Source organism: Phoca vitulina, unplaced genomic scaffold (genome assembly GCF_004348235.1).
Source record: "Phoca vitulina isolate PV1807 unplaced genomic scaffold, GSC_HSeal_1.0 scaffold20, whole genome shotgun sequence".
In the NCBI taxonomy this organism is placed as follows: Eukaryota; Metazoa; Chordata; class Mammalia; order Carnivora; family Phocidae; genus Phoca; species Phoca vitulina.
In genome coordinates, this window is record NW_022589723.1 from 10384084 (window position 1) to 10404629 (window position 20546).

At 59.0% G+C, this 20546-nt stretch overlaps 1 protein-coding gene across 1 annotated transcript in view; it reads right to left on the reverse strand.

Annotated features, from left to right (window-relative positions):
* Positions 1-20546, reverse strand: part of SPTBN5 (spectrin beta, non-erythrocytic 5) — a 45021-nt gene that overhangs the window by 24301 nt on the left and 174 nt on the right. The window contains exons 2-25 of the mRNA XM_032417541.1: positions 20171-20338; positions 17390-17506; positions 15144-15301; positions 14176-14404; positions 12706-13343; positions 11309-11447; positions 10957-11189; positions 10563-10716; positions 10270-10470; positions 10017-10190; positions 9880-9957; positions 9356-9556; positions 8648-8800; positions 6247-6377; positions 5784-6023; positions 5179-5478; positions 3954-4194; positions 3655-3794; positions 3375-3474; positions 2469-2639; positions 1804-1959; positions 1148-1362; positions 568-745; positions 146-346 (exon numbers count right to left, since the gene is read on the reverse strand). Coding sequence (XP_032273432.1) covers positions 146-346; positions 568-745; positions 1148-1362; positions 1804-1959; positions 2469-2639; positions 3375-3474; positions 3655-3794; positions 3954-4194; positions 5179-5478; positions 5784-6023; positions 6247-6377; positions 8648-8800; positions 9356-9556; positions 9880-9957; positions 10017-10190; positions 10270-10470; positions 10563-10716; positions 10957-11189; positions 11309-11447; positions 12706-13343; positions 14176-14404; positions 15144-15301; positions 17390-17506; positions 20171-20338 — 4716 coding nt within the window. The remainder of the gene's footprint in view (positions 1-145; positions 347-567; positions 746-1147; positions 1363-1803; positions 1960-2468; positions 2640-3374; positions 3475-3654; positions 3795-3953; positions 4195-5178; positions 5479-5783; positions 6024-6246; positions 6378-8647; positions 8801-9355; positions 9557-9879; positions 9958-10016; positions 10191-10269; positions 10471-10562; positions 10717-10956; positions 11190-11308; positions 11448-12705; positions 13344-14175; positions 14405-15143; positions 15302-17389; positions 17507-20170; positions 20339-20546) is intronic.

Below are 20546 nucleotides of genomic sequence, written 5' to 3' on the forward strand. Positions count from 1 at the left end.
GGCTCTCCAACAGCCCGAGCGCAGAGGATTCTGTGCCTACTGGGGACTAGCCAGCTCCCGGGCCAGGGTTCTCACAACTGACGCGCCCCCTGAGAGGCCAGCTCCCGTAGACTCACAGCGTGTCCCGGGTGCTCCCCACTCCTACCTGCTGGAGAGCGACAGCCTGCTGCAGGCACCGGGCCTGCGCCTCACACGTCCGCTCCAGCTCTGCCCAGCGGCCCTCCAGCTTCTGGCACTGCTCCAGGATGCGGGGCGCTTGGGGGTGCCCCGAGGCTGCAAGGCTCCGTCCGGAGCCCAGAACCTGCTGCACCTGTCCCTGGTGGGCTTTCACCTCTGCCCGGAGCTCCTGCCATAGAACAGGATGACAGGCCGTCACCTCCGGGTTCCCTTAGTCACAGGGGGCCTGGAACAGAGCCGTGGATGTGGCTCCGGGCTCCACTGGGGCAAAACTCCTGGGCAGGGAATAACTGGGGGCAGAGACTTGGAAATCGGGACACCCTGACTGGTGATATTCTAAGGTCTAGGAATGGGAGGTCAAGGATCCTGGAAGGAAAAGGGGGCCGCTACCTCGTGCTTGCGGCGAAGGCTCTGGGCACCGCTGGCGCATGGGGCGGAGCCGGCACTGGGCATGTGCTCAGCCACCCAAGTGAGCTCCAGGTTGCTCACTTGGTAGAACTGATACAGCTCCACTGAGGCCTGCAGCTGTAGGCGCCGGGCGGCCAGATGTCCCTGCAGGGACTCGAACCTGGGGGGAGGCAGAAGAGATGGCGGACGGTGGGAATGGCGGTGGAGGGGGGCGGACAAGGCCCTCAGGGCCTTCCACAACCCAGCCAGGGACCCACGAGGAACAAAGCAGAGGATGGGGGAAAGCCTCATCTGACAACAGGGAGGCAGCTGGAGAGGGCCCAGGGCCCAACCCTTCGCCCAGATGACCTGCTTGACTTCAGACTGTGGGGTACTGAGGATGCCAAGTTGGGGTCTCTGGCCTTCCTAATGCAGGAATGACCCTCCTTGTAAGGGAAGGAGATTTGGACAACCTCAAGTCCTGTGGATGCCACTGCTGGGCTCACGGGGTGAAACCGTCCTCATGTTCACATGGTGGGGGGTGGCACAGAGTGGGGTGAAGATGGAGCAAGCCGGTGGGTACCTCTGTAGGCACTTTTGGGTCTTCTCCACGATGGTCTGGGAAGTGAGCCCCTGGCGGGCCTGGGACACAAGGACAGCCATCTTGCCGGCCAGGGCCTGGCTCTCGCTTCCCAGTTGGCCGTGCCGCCTCTGGAGGCCCCGGCTCGAGCCCAGGTCCTGCCCGGCTTCTGCGCTCTGCAGGGCCCCGTCCAGCTGCTCCATCTTCTCCTCGGCAGCCTGGGGAGAGTGCAGGGCTCTGCGCTGGGCTCTGTGGCATAGGCTTGCAAGTCCTTGGACTCCGAGACCACACCGCCTGCAGCTTACCAGATTCACCGAGGACCTGCTCGGGACCCCGGACCCCCCGTCGTCCACCTCCCCCCTCCCCCCGCACCCGGAGCCTCATGAACACTCCCGTCCCCTCATGCTTCTTCCTCCACAGGGATTCCGGTTGTGCTGACTACACCCTGGGCACGCAGGGGACTAACTGGCAAAACCGGGCTCCCCCTGCCAGAAGCTAGAGGCCTCTAAAGACTGCAGGACTTCCCAGGGCTACTCCAGAGTTAGCAGAATACTCCAGACTCCTCCCCACCCCTTCCTGTCCTGCTCGTTCCCCCCACCCCCAGCCTGGCCCAGCGCAGCCTCAGTCTCCCTCCTGCGCCCTGCCCCTCTTCGGCAGACCTGCAGCAGCCCCAGAAGCTGTCTAGCCTGCCGGAGCCGGTCCCCCTGCTCGGCCAGCTTGTGCTTCAGCTCTTCCCACGTGCTACTCAGGCACTGGAGGCTGGCCTGCACGTCTTCCCGGGCTCGGGGCCTGTCGCTCAACAGCTGTCTCCCCACCTGGAGCGGACACAGAGGCCGAGGGAATTTTGTTGAGTTGCTGGTACCATGAGGGGCCACGGCAGGTGGGACCCAGGTGGCAGAGGCGGCGGGGGCGGGTAGTTGGCTACAGGTTGCATTCTCCAGGCTGCAAGGGCTCAGGCATTTCCTGTAGCCCCAAATCTGTGGGCAGAGGCGGGCGGGCTTTCCGCCGATGCTCCCAGTCGAGCAGGGTGAGCGCACGTCAGATCGGTAGGGAAGTCTTGGTTCAGGTGGAGGTGGCAGCACCGGAGCTGCCCGGAGAGCTCGGGTGGCGTGGGGGGGAGAGACGATGGAGGCGTTCTGGGCTGGTTTGGGCACCAAGACAGAGGGGTACCCAGCTGAGTGGGGGAGGAATCTGGGGGATCCTAATTCCGCAGTAACTGAGAATGAGCCTTCCTTCGGTGAATTTGCTCCATGGAAACAGGCCATCCATCTGGGCTCGGTATTTGAAGAGGAAAAGGCCCTGCACCCCTGTCTGGCGCCCCCACCTGCCGCAGGCCCTCCACGTGCCCATAGGTGGCCAGCAGCTCGCGCTCAGCTGCTTTGTGCCGCTTGAGTTGCTGCAGGATGTTGCTGGGCTCTCGGGAAGGCTCATCCGCTGCCCTCAGCCCCTTCTCCTCTATCCACAGCACCAGCTCCGCCACATCCTGCTTCCATTTCTGCCCAAGAACCAGGAGAGAATGGGTCTCATGACCAGGGGTGAGGGCTGTTGCATGAACCTCTAGAGAGAGGGGTCTCACGGACCTCCACGGGAAAGCGCAGGACCCAGCGTGCCAGGTGGGGCCTGGGTTACTGCTCGCAAGTGGGGGCAGGGAAGCTGAGACGGGGAGGGAAAGGTTTCCCCTCATGGTAGGAGGAGGCCCGGGGAGGCACGGCCTGGGCCCCATGGTGCCCTGGGCCCAGAGAACAAGAGCACTCGGGCAGTTCCCACTACTCAGCCCACCTCAGATCATGTACGGCCATTTCTCTCCTAATAGGCTTATGCTGCAGGAGGCCTGTAGACTGACCCAGCTCTGAGCCCCTGTGGGGGCTGAAAAAATATGTGACAGAGCCGAGGTCTGCAGCGGGTGCCCGTGGCGCACGCATGGGCCTAGACTGTGGCCAGAAATGATGGGCAAGGGGAGTCGGCAGACGAGGGAGGGCAAGGGGGTTTATCAGGACTTTGGGTCCAGTGCCGCCTCCGAACAGTGTGGCCTCAGCCTGTTCTCCTCATCTGGAAAAATCAGAGCCATAATGCGGGTCTCACAAGAGGGGCCATGAGGGTCAATGACAGAACACGTGGGAAAGTGTTTTGCAAACTGTAGAAGGCTCTGCACAGCGCACAAGGGTTAGCGCAGCCGCGGCCTCCTAGGCACTCCTCCGGGGGGGGCCTCGGGCACCGGGGCCGGCCTCACCTGGAGCCGGAGGGAAGCCAGCAGCTGCCTCCTCCTCTGCTCACTCCTCTCCTGGACCCTGGTCCACTGTACCTGGATGCTCTGCAGCTGCTCTCGGACCCTGGAGGCCAGATGGAGAGGGGAGGGCTGGGGGGGGCTCCACTCCACCCAAGGCCCACCGCAGCCCAGGGTGTGCACCGCTGCGCCCTGCCCCCCACACCCCCTCCCAGCCTCCAGGCCGCAGGCCTTGCAGGCCGGGAAAGAAAGGTGGCAGGTGCTGTGCACGCGGGCCTTGACTCACTTGTGCGCAGCAGGGTGTTGGCTCGGGGCCAGCTTCTCGCCACGCGCCCGCAGAGCCTCTGCTCGACGGCCAAGGACACCCAGGAGCCACCCAAACTCCTGGTGCTGCTGCAGCAGGCTCTGGGCCTCCCCTACATCGTCCTGGGGGTGCAGAGACCCGGGGTCATGCTTGGGACGATGGGGTCAGCACCATCTTGTCCACCGCTGGCCCCAGGCCCACGAGGCCCACCCCCCCCCAACTTCCAAGCTCCCTCCAGTGATGGGGAAGCAGGCCTGCAGCCCTGTATCCCCGGCCCCTACCCCAAGCTTGTCCTGCTGCAGGAAGGCCTCGTGGCTGGCACAGGTGGCAGCAAAACCATCTACGTCTCTGCCAAATCTCTGCAGCTCCAGTCCCTGCTGCAGCCGCTGCTGTTGCCGCTCCCAGGCGGCCTGCAGGCCCCGGCCTCGCTGGCTCAGGAGCCTCAGGGCACGGGCCACCTCTTGGGAGTCTGGGGAGTCCAAGGCGGAGATGGCCTGGCCCTGGGCCTCCAGCTGCTGCAGCCTGTCCAGGATGACAGGCAGAAGGTCAAACCCCGTCGGCTCCCCTCCTCCCCCTTCCGCCCCTCTCCCTTGATCATTCATTTCAGAGCTCCGATAGAGGGGGAACTGGCGGGGGCGTCTGAGGATGGTAGCCCCAGTGGTTCACCTGTCCCCTGGAGCAGCTGCGCCCGGGCGCACCGGTGATGCGCAGAACGTACCGGGCCTAGCACACTCCTTAGGTCTCAGTAGCGGCCCTGCTCCCTGTCCTGTCACACCCTTGTTCCAGGCCACCATTCTACTGGCTATGCCCAGGCAAGGAGAAGGGTCCCTCAAACCGCATCCGTGCCACCGCATGCTCATGAGCATTAGAAAGGGTGCCTCTCAGCCAGTTGAGCGCACGGGCACACAGCTTGGGGACAGGTGACACCTTTGTGTGGGTTAGAAAAGGCTCCACTTCCTCTGAGGTGAGGCAGCCCTGAACCATTAGTAGAGTCCGGAAGCAGAGGATGGGATGGATTGAGTGCCCACTTGGTTACCTTCGGGCTCCCCTATGTGGGCACAGCCTGTGGACTGCGCGTGGTGACCCTGCCTGCCTGACAGACCTGTGCCGTCATCCCTGCAGGATGAGAGGTCCAGCCATCCTGAGGAGGAGCCATCTGACTCCAGGAGCCTGTGGGGTCTGCATTATCTGGAATGCCTTGGGAGGCTAGGCTGCCCTGACTGAAAGCAATCCATCAGGCTCACCTGGATGGAATATGGCCAAGCCTGCACTGGACAGAACCTTCCAGGAAGCTCAGATTCTGCCCTGCATCCCAACCCCCCCTCCCTGAAGTATGCAGGATGCCTGACCAGTTCTTGGTTACATCCCCCTCCTTAAAACCTGCTGGACACTAGCCTGGGCTACTATCCTGGGTGACACTCTGCTTCCTGCCTCTCCCTCTCTGGTGGCCTGTCCCCACAGGCCTTAGCCAGCCCGAAGCCCGCCCTGTCTGCCTCCCATCCTGACCTCTCCTGCTGCAGCTGGATCTCCTCCAGCAGGTCTCTGTGCTCCATCAGCAGCCGCTGGGCCGAGGCCACATCCGAGGCCACATCCGCCGCCTTCGCCTTGCTGCGCAGCTGAGCCCAGACACCTTCCGCCCACAGCAGCAGATGCTGACTCTCCCGCAGGAAGCTCCGCCGCGCCCGCGCTTCGGCCTGGGCCCTGGCCTGTCGGACCACATGCTGCTGTCCCCGCTCCAGCAGCCCCTGCAGTGGCTCCACCTGTTCTTGCAGGGACCGGCTCTCTGTGGGGTCCGACGACTCCGCTCTGGGAGATGGGGTCCACCGCCTCGTCAGTGCGCTGCCCCGGGGCCTGGGGTCCAGGCTTGGATTCCCCAGGGGAAGGGGTGGCGATTCCGCACTCCCATCTCCCCCTCCCCTAGGGGCAGCAAGCCTGTGTGGCTCGCCCTTTCCTCGGAGCATTTCCTCATGCTCTTCCCCAACCTGCGCCCCTGCCCTTCAGACAGCACATCCTGCCCATCCTCCAACTTCTGGCCCAACCTCATTCCACAACCCTGCTCAGTCCTCCCCTGCCTCCCAGGGCCCCATCACCGTGCCAAACCCAGGCTGTACTTCATGGCCGCCCTTTGCAGGTACTGGACGCTGCTCTCCAGCGTTAGCATCTTCTGCTGGGCCAGTTGCAGGGCGTGGTGGCTGTCCTCTGACTGCCCCAGCTCTAGGGTTTCCAGCTGGAGTATCAGGTCTTGCAGTTGGACCTGTGTGGATCCACACTCGTGCAGAAAACTGCACACACCTGTGATGCGTACCAGCTGCGTTTCCTTCTCTTTCTTCAGGGCTTCCAGCTGCCCCCACCTGAGCGGAGGGAGCAGGGATGTCTCCAGCACGGGGACATCCCCATCCATCCTAGGGCCTTGGCCAGGGCCTCACAAAATAGCTGCTACCAGGCTGGCCGTCCCCACACCCTCTCCTGTCTCTGACATGCCCAGTGTTTGCTCTTGGCATCTGCGGAGGTGGGTAAGCAGGCATGCAGGCCTGGGAACTGCATTCAGCCCATCCTGCACTCCCTCATTCTTACCTCCAGCTCAGTTCCTCCTGCTGTTGCTGGATTTTGGGGGTATCTTCAGGATATCTCTGCTTCAGCTGCTCCGCATTGCGGCTGACCTCAGCCCACCAGCCCCTTCCCACAGCCAGAGCAGTGAGGAAGTTCTGAGGAAAGGAAGACCCAGGCCTTGAGGGAGCTTCTTCTCTTCCCATACTGCCCTCAAGACTACAAATGACCTCAGACACGCTCTGCTGCATAGGTGTTTGAGTTGGATCCCTCTCGAAGGACTGGGATCTCTGTCCTTAAAGGGCTGGGAGGATCCTTTAAAAGTTCAAAGCCAGGTATCCAAATTAGAAAGAAGTAAAACTGTCACTATTTGCAGATGACAGCGTATTATATACAGAAACCCTAAAGACCCCACCAACAAATTGTTACAACAAATAAATGAATTCAGCAAAGTTGCAGGGCACAAAATCAATCTATGGGAATATTTTGCATTTCTGTACACTAATAATGAACTATCAGAAAGAGAAATTAAAAAAAAATCTCATTTACAATTGCATTAAAAAGAATAAAATACCTAGGAATAAATTTAACAAAAGAGATAAAAAACCTATACACTGAAAACTATAAGACACTGATGAAAGAAACTGGGAAAAAACCCATAAATAAATGGGAAGATATAGCATGCTCATGGATTGGAAGAATTAATATTATTAAAATGTCCAAACTACTCAAAGCAGCCTACAAATTCAATATAATTCCATCAGAATTCCAATAGCATTTTTCACAGAAATAGAACAATCCTAAAATTTGTATGGAAACACAAAAGACTCTGAACAGGAATGGCAGTCTTGAGAACAAAGTCAGAGGCATCACACTCCCTGATTTCAAACTATATAGTTTACTATAATGAGCTATAGTAATTACTCATAGTAATCAAAACAGTGTGGTCTTGGCATAAAAACAGACATACAGATCAGTGGGACAGAATAGAGAGCCCAGAAATAAACCATGTACATACGGTCAATTAATTTATGACAAAGGAGCCAAGGATATACAATGAGGAAAGGACAGTCTCTTCAACAGTGCTGGGAAAACTGGACAGCCACATGCAAAATATGGAACTGGACCCCTACCTTATACCAGAAACAACAATAGATTCAAAATGCTCAACACCAAAAGCAAATAATCTGATTGAAAAATAGGCAGAGGACCTGAATACACATTTTTCCAAAGAAGACATACAGATGGCCAACAGATACATTCAAAGGTGTTCAACATCACTAATCTTCAGGAAGATGCAAATGGAAACCACAACCAGAGATCACCTCACACCTATTAGAATGGCTGTTCTCAAAAAGACTAGAAAAAAGTGTTGGCGAGAACTTGGAGAAAAGGCAACCATTGTGCACCGTTGGTGGGAATGTCAAGTGGTGCAGCAACTATGGAAAAGAATACGGACGTTCCTCAAAAAATGCAAAATAAAACTACCACGTGGTCCAGCAATTCCACTTCTAGGTGTTTAGCCAAAGAAAATGAAAACACTAACTTGAAAAGATAATCTGCACACCCATGTTTGTAGCAGCATTATTGACAATAACCAAGATATGGAAGCAACCCAAATGTCCACTGATGGATGGAAAAAGAAAATGTGGTATATATACCTACCATATCCAAGAGAATTAAATATTTCTTTCATACTATAAAAAAGAATGAAATCTTGCCATTTGGGACAACGGGATGGACCATGAGGGCATTACGCTACGTGAAATAAGTCAGATAGGGATAAACACTGTATGATCTTACTTCAACGGGGGACTTAAAAACACAAAACAAAACAAGATACAGAGGACAGATTGGTAGCTGTCAGAGTAGGGAATTGGGGGTGGGTGCAATGGGTAATGGGGGTCAAAAAGCACCAACTCCTAGCTATAAAATAAATAAGTCATGGGGATGGAATATATAGCATGGGAACTACAGTTAATCATACTGTGTTGCATATTTGAAAGTTGAAAGAGCCCCCCAGTTCTCATCCCAAGAAAAAAATTCTGTAACTATGTGTGGTGATGGATGTTAACTAGACTTATTGTAAAACGTACACGTGTATTGGGTCATTATGTTAATAATATGTTATATGTTGATGTTAACTAGACTTACTGTGGTGATCGTTTCACAATACATACAAATATCCTATCCTCATGTTGCATACCTGAAACTGATATCACGTCATATATCAGTTATACCTCAATTAAAAAAAAAATTCAAGGCCAGACGCCCTGCTCCTCCTTCCCAGACAGGACTAGAGTGAACATGGCCAGGTCAGGCACGGGCGCAAATACCGGAGAGGCAGGGAGGGAGAAGGATGGGGGAGAAGGAGGGGCAGCGGGGCCGAGCAGCTGAGACCCCCACCTCGGCCCCACGGGGGCGGTACCTCATATGTGAGCTGTGTGACCTCCAAGTTGTGGGCCTGGGGCTGCAGCGTTCGGAGCAGAGCTGTCTGGTTCTCCAGCCAGGACCGCAGCTCCCCACAGAAGCCATGGAAGCCACACAGGGCTACTGCCCCCTCCAGCCGTGCCCTGTGGTGCTGAGGAGAGGCCGGCCCAGGGGTGGGGGTGAGGTCAGCTTCCCCATAGGGCCCTCAGAGTGGTCCTGTCACCCCTCCGGGCAGAATGTGCTCTTTTGATCTGGCCCTTGGCTCTCAGGTGCAGCCATACTTCTGTGGAACTGGCTCTGCCTAGCCCTCCAGGCTCTCCCCCTGCAGCCTACCCCTCCCAGCTTCACTTCGGGGCTCCAGGCACTCTGGCCTTTACTCCTCCAGGGCCTCCTTCCTGCCTTGGCATAGGTCCTGCCTAGGGCATGGTCTCCCCATCTCCCCTGCCCCCCCGCCCCGCCCGGCTTTACCTGCTCTTAGCCCCTCCTTGTTCCAGTCTCAGCCAAAGTGTCCTTTCCTCAGAGATGCCCTCCCCAGCTCCCAGCCTGACCTGGGCTCCCAGCACACCCACAGCCATCCTCCCTGCCATGACGTAAACTCCTTGCGGCCGGCGTGCACGTCCAGTAAGTGCTCAGTCCCTGGGCTCACAGCTCAGGGTCCTGTAGAGAGCAGGTGCTCCCTGACCGTCTTCTTGAACAAGAGTGGTACCTTTGCCAAGGCCCGCAGGCCCTCATAGTCCCGGCTCAGGCAGTCCTGTGTCTGCAGTATGGTGTTAGGGTCAAAGTTAGCGTCAGGCTCAGCCGAGAGGGCCATCTTCTGGGTGCCCGGGGGGGCGGAGTGGCAGGAGACCTCACTCCAGGTCCCCAGGTGCCTCAGGCCTTCCTTTGGAGAGCTCAGGGCGGACACCACCTGTAGTGACAGGACAGAGGGCAGCATGTCCACTGCGGGCTCCCCTAAGCACAGAAGGCTGGGCAGGGCGGGGCCAGCGGTTGTCCCTGGGCTTGTAAAAGAGAAGAGGGCATTCCAGAAGGAATGCCTGGTGAATGCCTGGAAACTGGCGGGCGAAACGAGCAAAGCCAGACTATACTGGATGACCTCCATAGGCGTGGGCAGACAGGATGCCCCGCACTGGGCTGGGCGGGAGGCGGGATGTTGCTGAGGATGGGTGCCCCCTCCCCCAGCCCAGCGGAAAGCCAGGATTCCCAGGTCAGCGGCCACAAAAGCCCTCCCACCTCCACCTTCCGAGCGGTCACGGGACACAGGGGCAGCGCTGAGACCACGCGTGCACTGGGAGCTGGAGGCCCGTAGTTCTGGGGCCCTGCCGGGCCGCACGCACCGTGAGCGACACTTGGGCTGCGGCCGCCCGCGCCTGCTCGTCCAGCTGCCGCAGCTCGGCCCCGAACGCGTGCAGCGCGCGCTCCAGCCGCCCGTGGCGCAGCAGCAGGGCCTCGGCGGCCTCCGGGTCCCGGCCCCACGGAGCGCTCGCCAGCGCCGACCGCTGCTCTCGCAGCCACGAGGCCGCGTCCGCCGCGTCGGCCAGGTACTGCGGGGAGGAGGGCAGGCTGAGCACCGGGCGACCCCGCGCGCCTGCCCGGCCGCCCGCCGCCCCGCCGCGCCGCTACCTGCTGGACGAGCAGAGCCGCCTGCAGCCGCGCCCCCCGTCGGGCCGCCCGGGCCCGGAGCCGCTGCCACGCGCCCTGCAGCGCCTCGGCCCTCTCGCGGGGATCCGGCCGCGTGGGGGGCCCGCGGGCACCCAGGTCGCATCCCCTCCGCACGAGATCAGCGCACACGGCCTGGTGGTGGCGCAGCTCGGCTTCCAGGGCCTGGCGGGGTGCAGAGTCGGGAGCTGGGCGAAGGGAAGGGAAGAAAGGGTGGCAGCAAGGTGGGGACTGGCAGGGCAGCGGGCGGCAGGTACCTTGTGTTTCCGCAGGCCCGCTCTGATCTGGCTGAGGTCCCGGCCCACGGCCTCCTCCTGCACCAGCTGCCGCCGCTCCCTCAGCCAGGCTTCCTCCTCCGCACAGTTGTGCAGGAACTCTGCCTCCTGCAGTCTCTGCTCCAGCAAGGCCCGCCTGAGGGACGGCAAGGGGCCCCGAAGGGATTGGGGGGCGGCCTCCCCACCAGGCTCAGACACTTCCCCTGAGACAGGAGTTTTCTTGATCTGGATGACTCAACAGGGGGCCCAGAAGACTGGGGGGTGAGGGTCAACGTGGAGGAAGTTGCCAAGTCAGCAGTATTTTTAACCTGGGCAGGAGGTACACTGGGTTACACGAAAATCCTGGAGAAGGTAGAAGAGGGGGCTGAGCTCTTACCGCGCCCTGACGAGGGACACCAGGCTCCAGTGGAGCTGGGCCAGTGCCTGGGCCTTGGCCTGCAGCACCTCCACACTAGTGCCCAGGGACGAGTCCAGCTCCACGGTCTGGAGGGCAAGGTGGCGCACATGGGCTCCGTGGGCCGAGACCTGGGCCTCCAGCAGGTCCTGCTTCTGCAGCAGCTGCACTGTCTCTGCCAACTGCTGCCCCCAGGCTGTGGAGCTGGCCAGCACCTGGCCGGGGGGACAAGTGATCGCTGCAGCCCCAGAGCGCTGGGGCCCCGAGTACCCGTGCTGGTGCACCTGCTGTGCTGGCCTGGGGGGGGGGCGCTGTCTGCTGGTGCGGGGCCCACCTGGAGCTCCTTGAGCTGGCTGGAGGCACTCTCTACCTCCTGCAGCAAGCTCAGCCCAGCCTGCAGGTCTGCCATCCGCTGCTTCTGCCCTTGGAGACGCTCAAGGAGTCGCTCCCAGCGCCCAGTGATCTCCAGTTGCCTAGAGGACATGAGAATAGGGGTGGTCTTTACTGGGCTGCGGTGGGGTCTAAGCCAGTGGGGGCCTTGGTGGTCAGGGAGGAGCCTGAGCCTGGTGGCTGGGGACTTGGAGCATCCCAGCCTGGGGTGGTTGGGGCATCGTGTTCTTGCTTCTTCGACACAGAGAAGGCAGAAGGAGGGCCTGGAAGGTTCAGGTCTACAGGGCCCCCAAGCCTTTTTTCCAGTCCCCATCTCAGATGATAGATAGCAACTCCAACCTTCTAGGTGCCTGCGCTAAAATCTGGGGAACTCACTTTCTCACACCCCGCATCTGATCTGTCTGTAAATCCTCTTGGATTCAAAATATATCCAGAATCCCACCATTTGTCTTCACCTCCATTACTTCTCTCTGGCCTAGATTATTGCATAGCCTCATACGTGGTCTCTCTGCTTCTGCCCCTTCTGTCTGTCCCCGACGTGGCCTCCAGAGTGATCACTGGAGAAGAGGAGTTAGACTGTGCCACGCCTCTGCTCAAGCCCTCCCACAACTCATTCCCCATCTGCCTCTGAGTCAATCTTGTCTTTACTGTGCCCTACAGATCCCAGCATGCTGCCTGCCTCCACCCTTTGCCCCTGTCCTCCCCTGACATCAGCTACTGCTGGTTCCCTCGGTTAACACTGGCCTCCATGCTATTTTCCACACAGGCCAGGCATGTGCCCACCTTGGGGCACTGCACTAGCCACTCCCTGTCCCTGGGAGAGTCTGTCCCCATATCTGTACGGCTGGCCCCTCAACTCCTTTCTGGTCTTTGCTCAAAAGTGAACCTCCTCTGACCACCCAATCTAACTCCCTCCCCCATCTTGGCACTTTGTAATCCCCTATACTTTATTACTATTTTTTATCACGATCTCACATACCATTATATGTACTTTGTTTTCCTTCGTTATGTGTAAGCTCTGTGAGGGGAGGGATTATTGTTCGTCCTCTTCACTACTAAATCCCCAGCACCCAGCAGAGTGCTTGGGATATAATAGACACTCCATAAATGTTTGTTTAGTGAATGAATTAGTAAGAGGTATCTAGAAAGGGCCGTGCTTTACCAAAAGGGGTCAATTACGGATGCTGGAAGTTCAGGTATCAGGGGGAGTTAGATCTTTTCAAGGGATCCCTGAACCTATAGATCACACCTCTATGGCCAGGAATGGGCACACGGAAAGATAAGGGTATGATAGGGGGGCCTTAGCCTGTTTTGAGGCTGGTTTCCATGCCCCGGGCTCACCTGCAGGCCACATCTGCCCAGCCATGGTGCTGCTCCTGCTGGAGGATGTCTGCGATCTCGGCCAGGGCCTGGAAGCGCCCCTCTTGGGGCAGGATGCTGGCCTCCAGCATGCCCAGCTTCTGGGCAGCCGCCTCCACTGTGGCCAGGCTGGCTGGCGGGGCTGCGGCTGCGGCCTGGCCCAGCATGCACTCTGTGTCTGTCAGAAAGCTCTCCCTGAGGGCTGCCTTGCACTGGAAGCGCCGGACCAGGGCTTCCAGCCGCTCTAGCTGTAGGATCCTCTGCAGCAGGGCCTGGCTCCGGGAGGCCTCTGCCCGCTCCAGGCCTGCCCAGCGCTGGGACAGCTCTGCAGGGCCCAGGCCCTCGGGAGGCAGAAAGGGCTTGCGGTTCTGGGCCCGAAGCGCAGTCTGCAGCCGGAAGAGCAGGGCCTCTGTGGCCCCTCGCTGCTGCAGCCGCAGCGGCTTCTCCTGGGTGCGGAAGCAGGCAAAGGCCACCAGCAGCTGGCGCGTGGCGGCCAGGGAGTCTGGGAAATCCCGCGCCTCCAGCTGCACCTGCTTCTCCGCGATCCAGCACAGCAGGTCGGCCACCAGCTGCTCGTACTGGGTCCGCAGCTCCTCTGTCTCCTGCAGCTGATTCAGGATCTGGAGGCGGCAAGGGAAGGGAACGGGGCAGCACCCCGGAGCAGGCCCTGGAATGGAGGCACTCCCCTTTTGGCTGCTGAGTGACTGCCAGGGTTCCCTGGGTGGGTGGTAGCTCCTTCCCCCCAGCTGAGGTTGCACTAAAGTGGGGGTCCTCCCAGCCCCCAGAGAAGCGGGTTGGCCTGCATTGCACACTTAGACCCAGGAATGTGGGGCACCCATCCTGCCTTCCTCCATCTTATTTTACCCCATTTGGTCTCACGTCTAGGGGGTACTATTTTTCTGAGCTGTCTTTCCCTTCCCTGAGGCCCCCACATCCCTAAAGCAGCTCAGAGCCCTTGGCCTTGATCGTCTCCCCCATGCCCAGCTGAGACGCCAACCCTAAGAACAGCTTCCCAGGCCTCCGCATCTGCCAGTGTGCCCAGAGAGGAAGAGAGCCTCCCCAAAACAGGGACTGAGCCCAGCAGAGCTGCTTCTATGCCTCTCCTTACAAAGTCCGGCTCTCTGAGCCTTTCAGTCCCATTAGGAGCTCAACAGCCTAAGAGCAGGGGGGAGGGGGAGGGACTGGAGGGGATGGAGCTCACCTGGCTCTTCCTGTGTGCCAGGCCCCGAGCTAGGCACTGAGCCCAACATTCCCAAAAACTCATGGCAGCCTTCTGCTCCCCCAGGCATTATCGGCTCCATTTGACAGAGGAAGCACAGAAAAGTTAGGGGACATGGTCAAGGCCGCACAGCTGGGAAGTGGCAGAGGCAGGCTTCAAACCCAGGTGTGTCTGACTCCGGAGCCCATGCTCCCACCACCTCTCCTCGATGCCACCTTCGCTTTGTCACCAACCTTAGCAAGTCTCCTCTGGACCGTCTGCTCCTGGTGCAGGCGGGAGAAGTGATGGTAGTAGAGGGAGACATAGGTCATGATGGAGCGCTCGTCAGGCTGGGGGGCCGCCACGTCCTCGGGGTCCAGCAGCTGAGCAATGCCCAGCTCCTGCTCAGCCACGCGGAAAGCCAGGTCAAGGTTGTGCAGTGGGTGCTCGGGATGCAGGGAGCAGTAGTCAAGCAGGTCTGGCCTGGACAGAGAGCAAGCCCAGCTCTTCACCAGAGCCGCTTGCTGCTTGGGTCTCAAGGCCTTGGTAAAAAGGCCAACCAGCTCCCGTTGGCAGTTCACACCTTACCACACATTAGTTTCCCCTGTCGGTAATCTGAGCCACTAATGAAGGAATGGGGCTCCGATAGAGAGGGGAGGGTTAATTTCCTTCGGGGGGCCAGGCTTCTGGGTAGGGGGAGAAACTCCAAAGGGGTGGGTACTTGCCAGGAAGAGGATAGAGAGAGAGAATAGAGTCAGGGACACAGAAAGTGGAGAAAGGCAGGGGTCAAGGCAAACGTGGACCAATTCCACGGGATTTCCTAGGAAGGGGGAGGGCCTCGGGCCAATTCCACGGGATTTCCTAGGGAAGGGGGAGGGCCTCGGGCCAATTCCACGGGATTTCCTAGGAAGGGGGAGGGCCTCGGGCCAATTCCACGGGATTTCCTAGGGAAGGGGGAGGGCCTCGGGCCAATTCCATGGGATTTCCTAGGGAAGGGGGAGGGCCTCGGGCCAATTCCACGGGATTTCCTAGGGAAGGGGGGAGGGCCTCGGCTATCAGCCTGCTCTACTTCCGAGCCCCGGGTGCAGGGGCCAGAGGGATGTGGGAGATGGGCGGGTTCAGGACCCAAGCCCATTCTCGGTGTTCGGCTGGGTGGTGGAGCCCCACAGGAGGGAGGCTGAGGGCCTGGGAGGGCACCGGGTCCGCTCTCCGTCTGGCGCACCTGTGTGCATGGATGAGGGCACCGAAGCCGAGCCCGTCACTCCAGCTGCGGGAGAAGTCGGTGATGTTGACATTGGGGTAGCCGGCTGTTTTCCGTTGGCACCAGACCAGCAGAGCTTCCTTGGCAGACAGCAGGGCTGCGCTGGCCCCAAACTCCTCCTGGCAGGGTGGGACAGCGGGTCACCATGAAGGGACGGCTGGGAAGGCAGCAGGACCCGCAGGCCGTGGGAGAGGCAGGCTGGGCTGGGTTGTGATCCTTCTCCCCTGACCTGGAGGCAGATGCAGATCGCTCTCTCTTCAGAGCACCTGATTTGACTGATTTCATTTGTGGTGGGCAGGGACTGGGGCTGAGGGAGAAAGATCGTCCTTCCAAAGAAGTGGGACGCCTGAAAGCTGTCGCATGTGAGCAGCCGGCTTTGAGTCACAGCTGGTGACCACAACAGCGGGAGCTCCCGTTTCTCCAGCCCTTCTCATGGGCGGGACATTGAGGAATGAGGAATTGAGGCTGGGATTTGTTAGACGGGCTCCTGGTCCCCGGGAGGCTGTCTGCCAGCCGGGCACAGGGCCGTGGCCCTCTAGCCTCTCGCGGCCCCAGGAGCGGGGCACCATTACTATTTCCATTCTGGGGCTGACACAAGGAGGAGCAGAGGGGCCATGAGGAGGCTGCCCAGCATCCCTCCCCCAACAGGGCAGGGCTTGCCTGCCGGGGAGTGGCTGACAGCCCGCCTCTGGCGGGTGAGCCCCATGTCTGCCGCCCGGGTGCCTCACAGGGCGGCTGAGGGCAGAGCCTGTGCTGCTTCGTCAGGCCGGGCAAGGACATCTTTGTTTGGATTCAATCCCCTCCCTCCCTCAATGTTTCTCTTCCTGACAGTTTCCTTTATTCCGGTACTCTTGATTCCACCTGCCTGCAACCTGCCCTGCTATCTCTCTTTCCCTCAGTGCTTCTCTTTCCCCCTCTTCTACTCCCCTCCCCCAGCCTCCATTCCCGGTCCCTGTCCTGCCCTCACTGGGACTCTCCTTCCACCCACTCCCTCCCTCACCCTCACCCCCCAAAGGCCCCTCTCCTCCTTCCTCCCCAACTTGTGCTTCCTCTCATTTGCTCCACCCCTCCACTAATTCCTGGTTATAAACTCAAAATGTCAGAGCAGAGCAGGCTGCCTCTCCTCCTTCGCCCTTTGGGCCCGGGAGCTTGGGTGGGCAGCAGTGCAGGGGGGAAGCCTCGAGGCCCAGAGCTCATGCCCTAAGCAGTTGGGCTTGGCTGGCAGACAGGACCCAGGAGAGAGTCTGAGGGTGAGCATGGGAGGGAGTGGGGGCAGCCTACTCCGGTTACGTCTGTTTGGCAGGGAGCAGAGCCTGAGCCGGTCAGGGCGCAGGGTGACCAGTCAGGGGATGACTCACCTGCTGCTCCCAAGGGAAAGGGCAGCCAGGGCACCTGGAACTGGCTTAGGGGACCGAGGAAGGGAGTGTAGCCACACGGAAGGGCTTGAGGCCAGTTAGAAATTCACCCATCTCTTCATTCATCGCATAGGTGCGAGACTCTGGGGACATATCCAGGCAACGCTCCTGCTGTCCTGGGGCTCACAGTCACATGATGGGTTTCAAGGGTCCTCCTGGATTTGAGCCAGATCTATGGCTTCTTTTCATTAGGGTCTCTTTCTCTAGGTTGGCTTTTATAACCTTTTGGAATTGAGTTTTAGGTGAGGTTTTGGAAACCATAAAACTATGAAAATTGATAAATATAAGGACTTTATGTTTTTACTCTTTCCCATTCAGTTGTGGGAAAACGAGGTAGAACAAGAGGAGGATGGAGGACCATCTCTTTGGTGTTGAGGATACTGGGGATTTGGAAAATTCTGGGGCTGGGACTCCCTCCACATGTCTAATTTCTCCCAATAGCACATTAGAGGTATAATAGAAGTTAGAGGGTTTCAGTGCCACGTAGGGAACAACCAATCGGGGTGAAAGGCAGGCACTGGGCAGTCACCTGAACCCCTCACTTGTGAATGGCTTGTCCCAGATCAGGACTGAAATCCGTGAATCTAGTTGTCTTTTTAGCATATTACAATCTCTCTGACATTCTCAATTCTTTGCCTGTGGTTGAAGAGTGGGTATTCATTGTGTGGATGCCAGGGTCTGTTGTGGGGTTCCTAAATAGTCAGGTGGAGCTGCTCTGTCTCCAGGGGCCGGGGGTGAGGCCAGGGCTGGGCTGGGCTGGGCTGGGCTGGGTGGTTGGGGGCTGGGACATACCCTGTCCAGTGAGATGTGGGAAATCTGGAAACGCAGAATGATGACCCAGATGAGTCCCAGGATGAGTGTCTGGTCTCCGTCCACGATGTTCTCTGGCCCAATGAGGGGTATTGGCACCTGTGGGCACAATTGGCGGGGCTCAACCATGAAGCCCGTGTACCAGAGACGACTCAGAGTACCCAAAATCCAGGGGGCCTGCTGCCAGATGGGAGGGTCCTGGAATCCATCCTGTCCCAGGAGGTCCCCAAGGGAGGAACAGGCAGGGCACAATGCCAGGCAGGTGAAGACTTTCTAAATGGTTGCAGCTTTGGACTCAAGTCCTCCCGGGCAAAACCCAAGCCTGGTGAACTGGGCTGGACCACTGGGGTGGGGGATCTCCCTGTATGTGGGCTACAGGTAAACAGAGGCCAAGATCAGTGGTTCAGCCATGGGGGTTGGAAATGAGGGGTCATCATAGTCAATATATGAGCTCAAGAGACAACAGAAACTGTCTGCCTCCACCTCTCAGGGCATGTGGGGATCTTCAGGGAGGGCTTGGGTCCTTGGCTCCCACTTCAATCTCAGCGCTCTTCATCAGTGGTCCATCTCCTGGTAAAAAGGCAGATTCCCAAGCTGCCTTTTTACCCAATCAGACTCTCCTGGGCCAGGGCCCAGGACTTGCATTTGGACAAAGACCTCAGGTGGTTTTCCTGTGCACTCAAGTTGAACACCTGCTGCCCTAGGTCTTGCCTACATGGACAGGGAGGAGGAATGAATGAGGGGAGAAAGGAACAGAATAAACATCAAAGCCGCACGGGACCTGGGCCCCTTCACCCTCTGGCCCCGTCTTCCTCTCCTGGATCACAGCGCTCCAAGGCCTGTGGGATTCTGGCTGTTCCTTGGGATTCTAGGCACAGGCCTTGGGGCCTTTGTACTGTCTGAAAATACCGTCCCCAATAGCCACATGGCTACTTCCCTCTCTTCTTCTAAGTCTTTACTCAAATACCACTTTTTCAATGGTGTTTTCAATAGCCACCTTATTTGAAATAGAAGCCCAGGGACTATTCCTCCTGCGCAAACACACATGCTCGACCCCCTTACCCTGCTTGGGTGGGGATCTTGGTTTTGTTCTCTGATGCCTCCCTAGTAGAGAGGCTGGCATATAGTGGGTAATGGATAAGTATGCACTGAATGGAGAAAGAAGAGGGGCGACTTTCCATAAGACCGGCGGGAAGCCAGCTTCAGCCAACCACCAGCCTGGTGGGCAGGGCTGCATCCCTGGGTATTGCAGTGGGGCCCGCCCCATGCTCAGACTTCTCCTCCTGGCACACCTGAGCTGGAGCAGCTAGCTGGCCTGTGGGGGCCTTGGAGTCTGCTCATACCAGCTTGTGAAGGCTGATCTTCCCGCTTTGTGCTTAGTGATATCACACTGGTAGCTTGCAGTCAGCTGTGGTGGAGGCCGCAATCCCAGGGAAATGAGCAAATGCTACAAAGGAGGGCTTTTATGCCCCCTGCGCTGAGAGTGGGGTGTTAAACATTTACCAGCACACACTGATCTGGGTTCAAATCCACTGTCTTCCCTGAAACTGCAGGGCCCTGGCAGCCAGGTCTGGGCTTGCTGCCTGTGGTCCCCAGAGCCTGGCATGGAGTGCCCAGCAAATGACACGGTCTCAGAAATGAGTGCATCCCACATTCTGCTGCTCGGTAACCCTGTGTTGGGGCAACAGTATGTAGAGTGGAGACAAGGCTGTCACCTTCATAGACTATGTATCAGTGACATGCTGGGCTCACGGGGAGCTGCAGAGCCTCTGACAAGGGCCACGGGGCGCCCACTCTTCCCAAGTACCTGGAGGGGTGGTGGCTGGCTCATAGGCTATTGTCCCCGGGACCAAAAAAGGGCCTGGCATTCTGTGGCTGTGAGCTTTCTGCTCCGCCCTGGGCTTGGGGACTGCAGTGGCCCCATGCCTAGCTTTGGCTTCTAACTCAGGCAAGCCAGGCTCCCGGGGGGCTGTGACCTCCAACCCAGGACGTAAATGACAGACACACACACCCAAGTTCAGCCCAGCCAGTTCCAGCTCAGTGACCTGCAGGCTCCAGGAACAGCTTCCTCGTGGCTTCCGGACCTGCGGGCTTCCCCAGTCCTGGCTCCCAGTATAAACGACCCCTGCCTAGGCCCCTTGACGCTGGCCATGAGGGTCCTTCCATGGCCCTGGAGCTTTTGCCTCCTTTTAATGGCTATTTCTTTGGCCAGTCTCTTTCTTTCGGGAGACCGTGGCTCCATCCTGCTTTCTTAGCCCCTGCCAGCTAACGGGTCCAGCTGCTCCAAAGCAGATCTGCACCTCTTCCCTCCACCACCTGGCTCAGTGTCCGGGACTCTTCTCCGGTGTCCTCCTCTCAGCCTGCCCCCCACAGCCCCGCATCCGGGCTCGGCTGGCCCACTGACCGTGGGTCTTGCCTGGTAAGTTATTTCCTTAGTTAGGGAAGGAGAGAGTTCAGAGTACAGGGAATCTTTCAGCTTAGAATCCCACAGTTCTCTCATGGCGGGCAGCAGTGCACTTCAGTCCCACCCACACGGATGTCCCTGCTCCGGCCGGGCCGGTCCGGGGCCCTCTAAGCTGGGAGCGCTGTTCAAGGAAGGGCTTGAGCTTCTGGACCTCTGTATCCCAGCAGCTATGCCTGGATTCGGGCTCCAGAGCCTCTGCTCTGCCCCGGCCAGCCCAGGAAAGATGATCTAGGAGCCCAGCCGATGCCCGCCGCCCCCGCCCCAGCTCCTTGTCCAGAAGCCGTCTCCCCAGCACCCACCTTGGCCCTGAGGAAAGCCAGAGCGTGGCTGCTGTTCTCCAGGAAGTGCGCCCGCAGGCGACCCCGGCTGGGGGGTGGCAGGGCCTCCCCCGAGATGAGCTCCAGCAGCCGAAGTAGGTGGCTGCCATCAGCCAGCTCCGTGTACAGGTTCTGGAGCTTGATGCCCACCTGGGAGGGGTGGGGAAAGGGCACAGGGTCAGCCCCCCTCTCCTGTCTGGCCTATCCCAGCACCGGGGAGGGGCAGGCCAGAGCAGCTTCCTTAAGGAAGGAGCACGGCCCTCAGCGGGGCTTTAGGGTCAACAGAAGCAGCTTCAGCTGGGCTCTGGGGTCTGCGAAAAGTCTCAGCCAGATGACCTCACAGCTGGCCCCCAGAGTC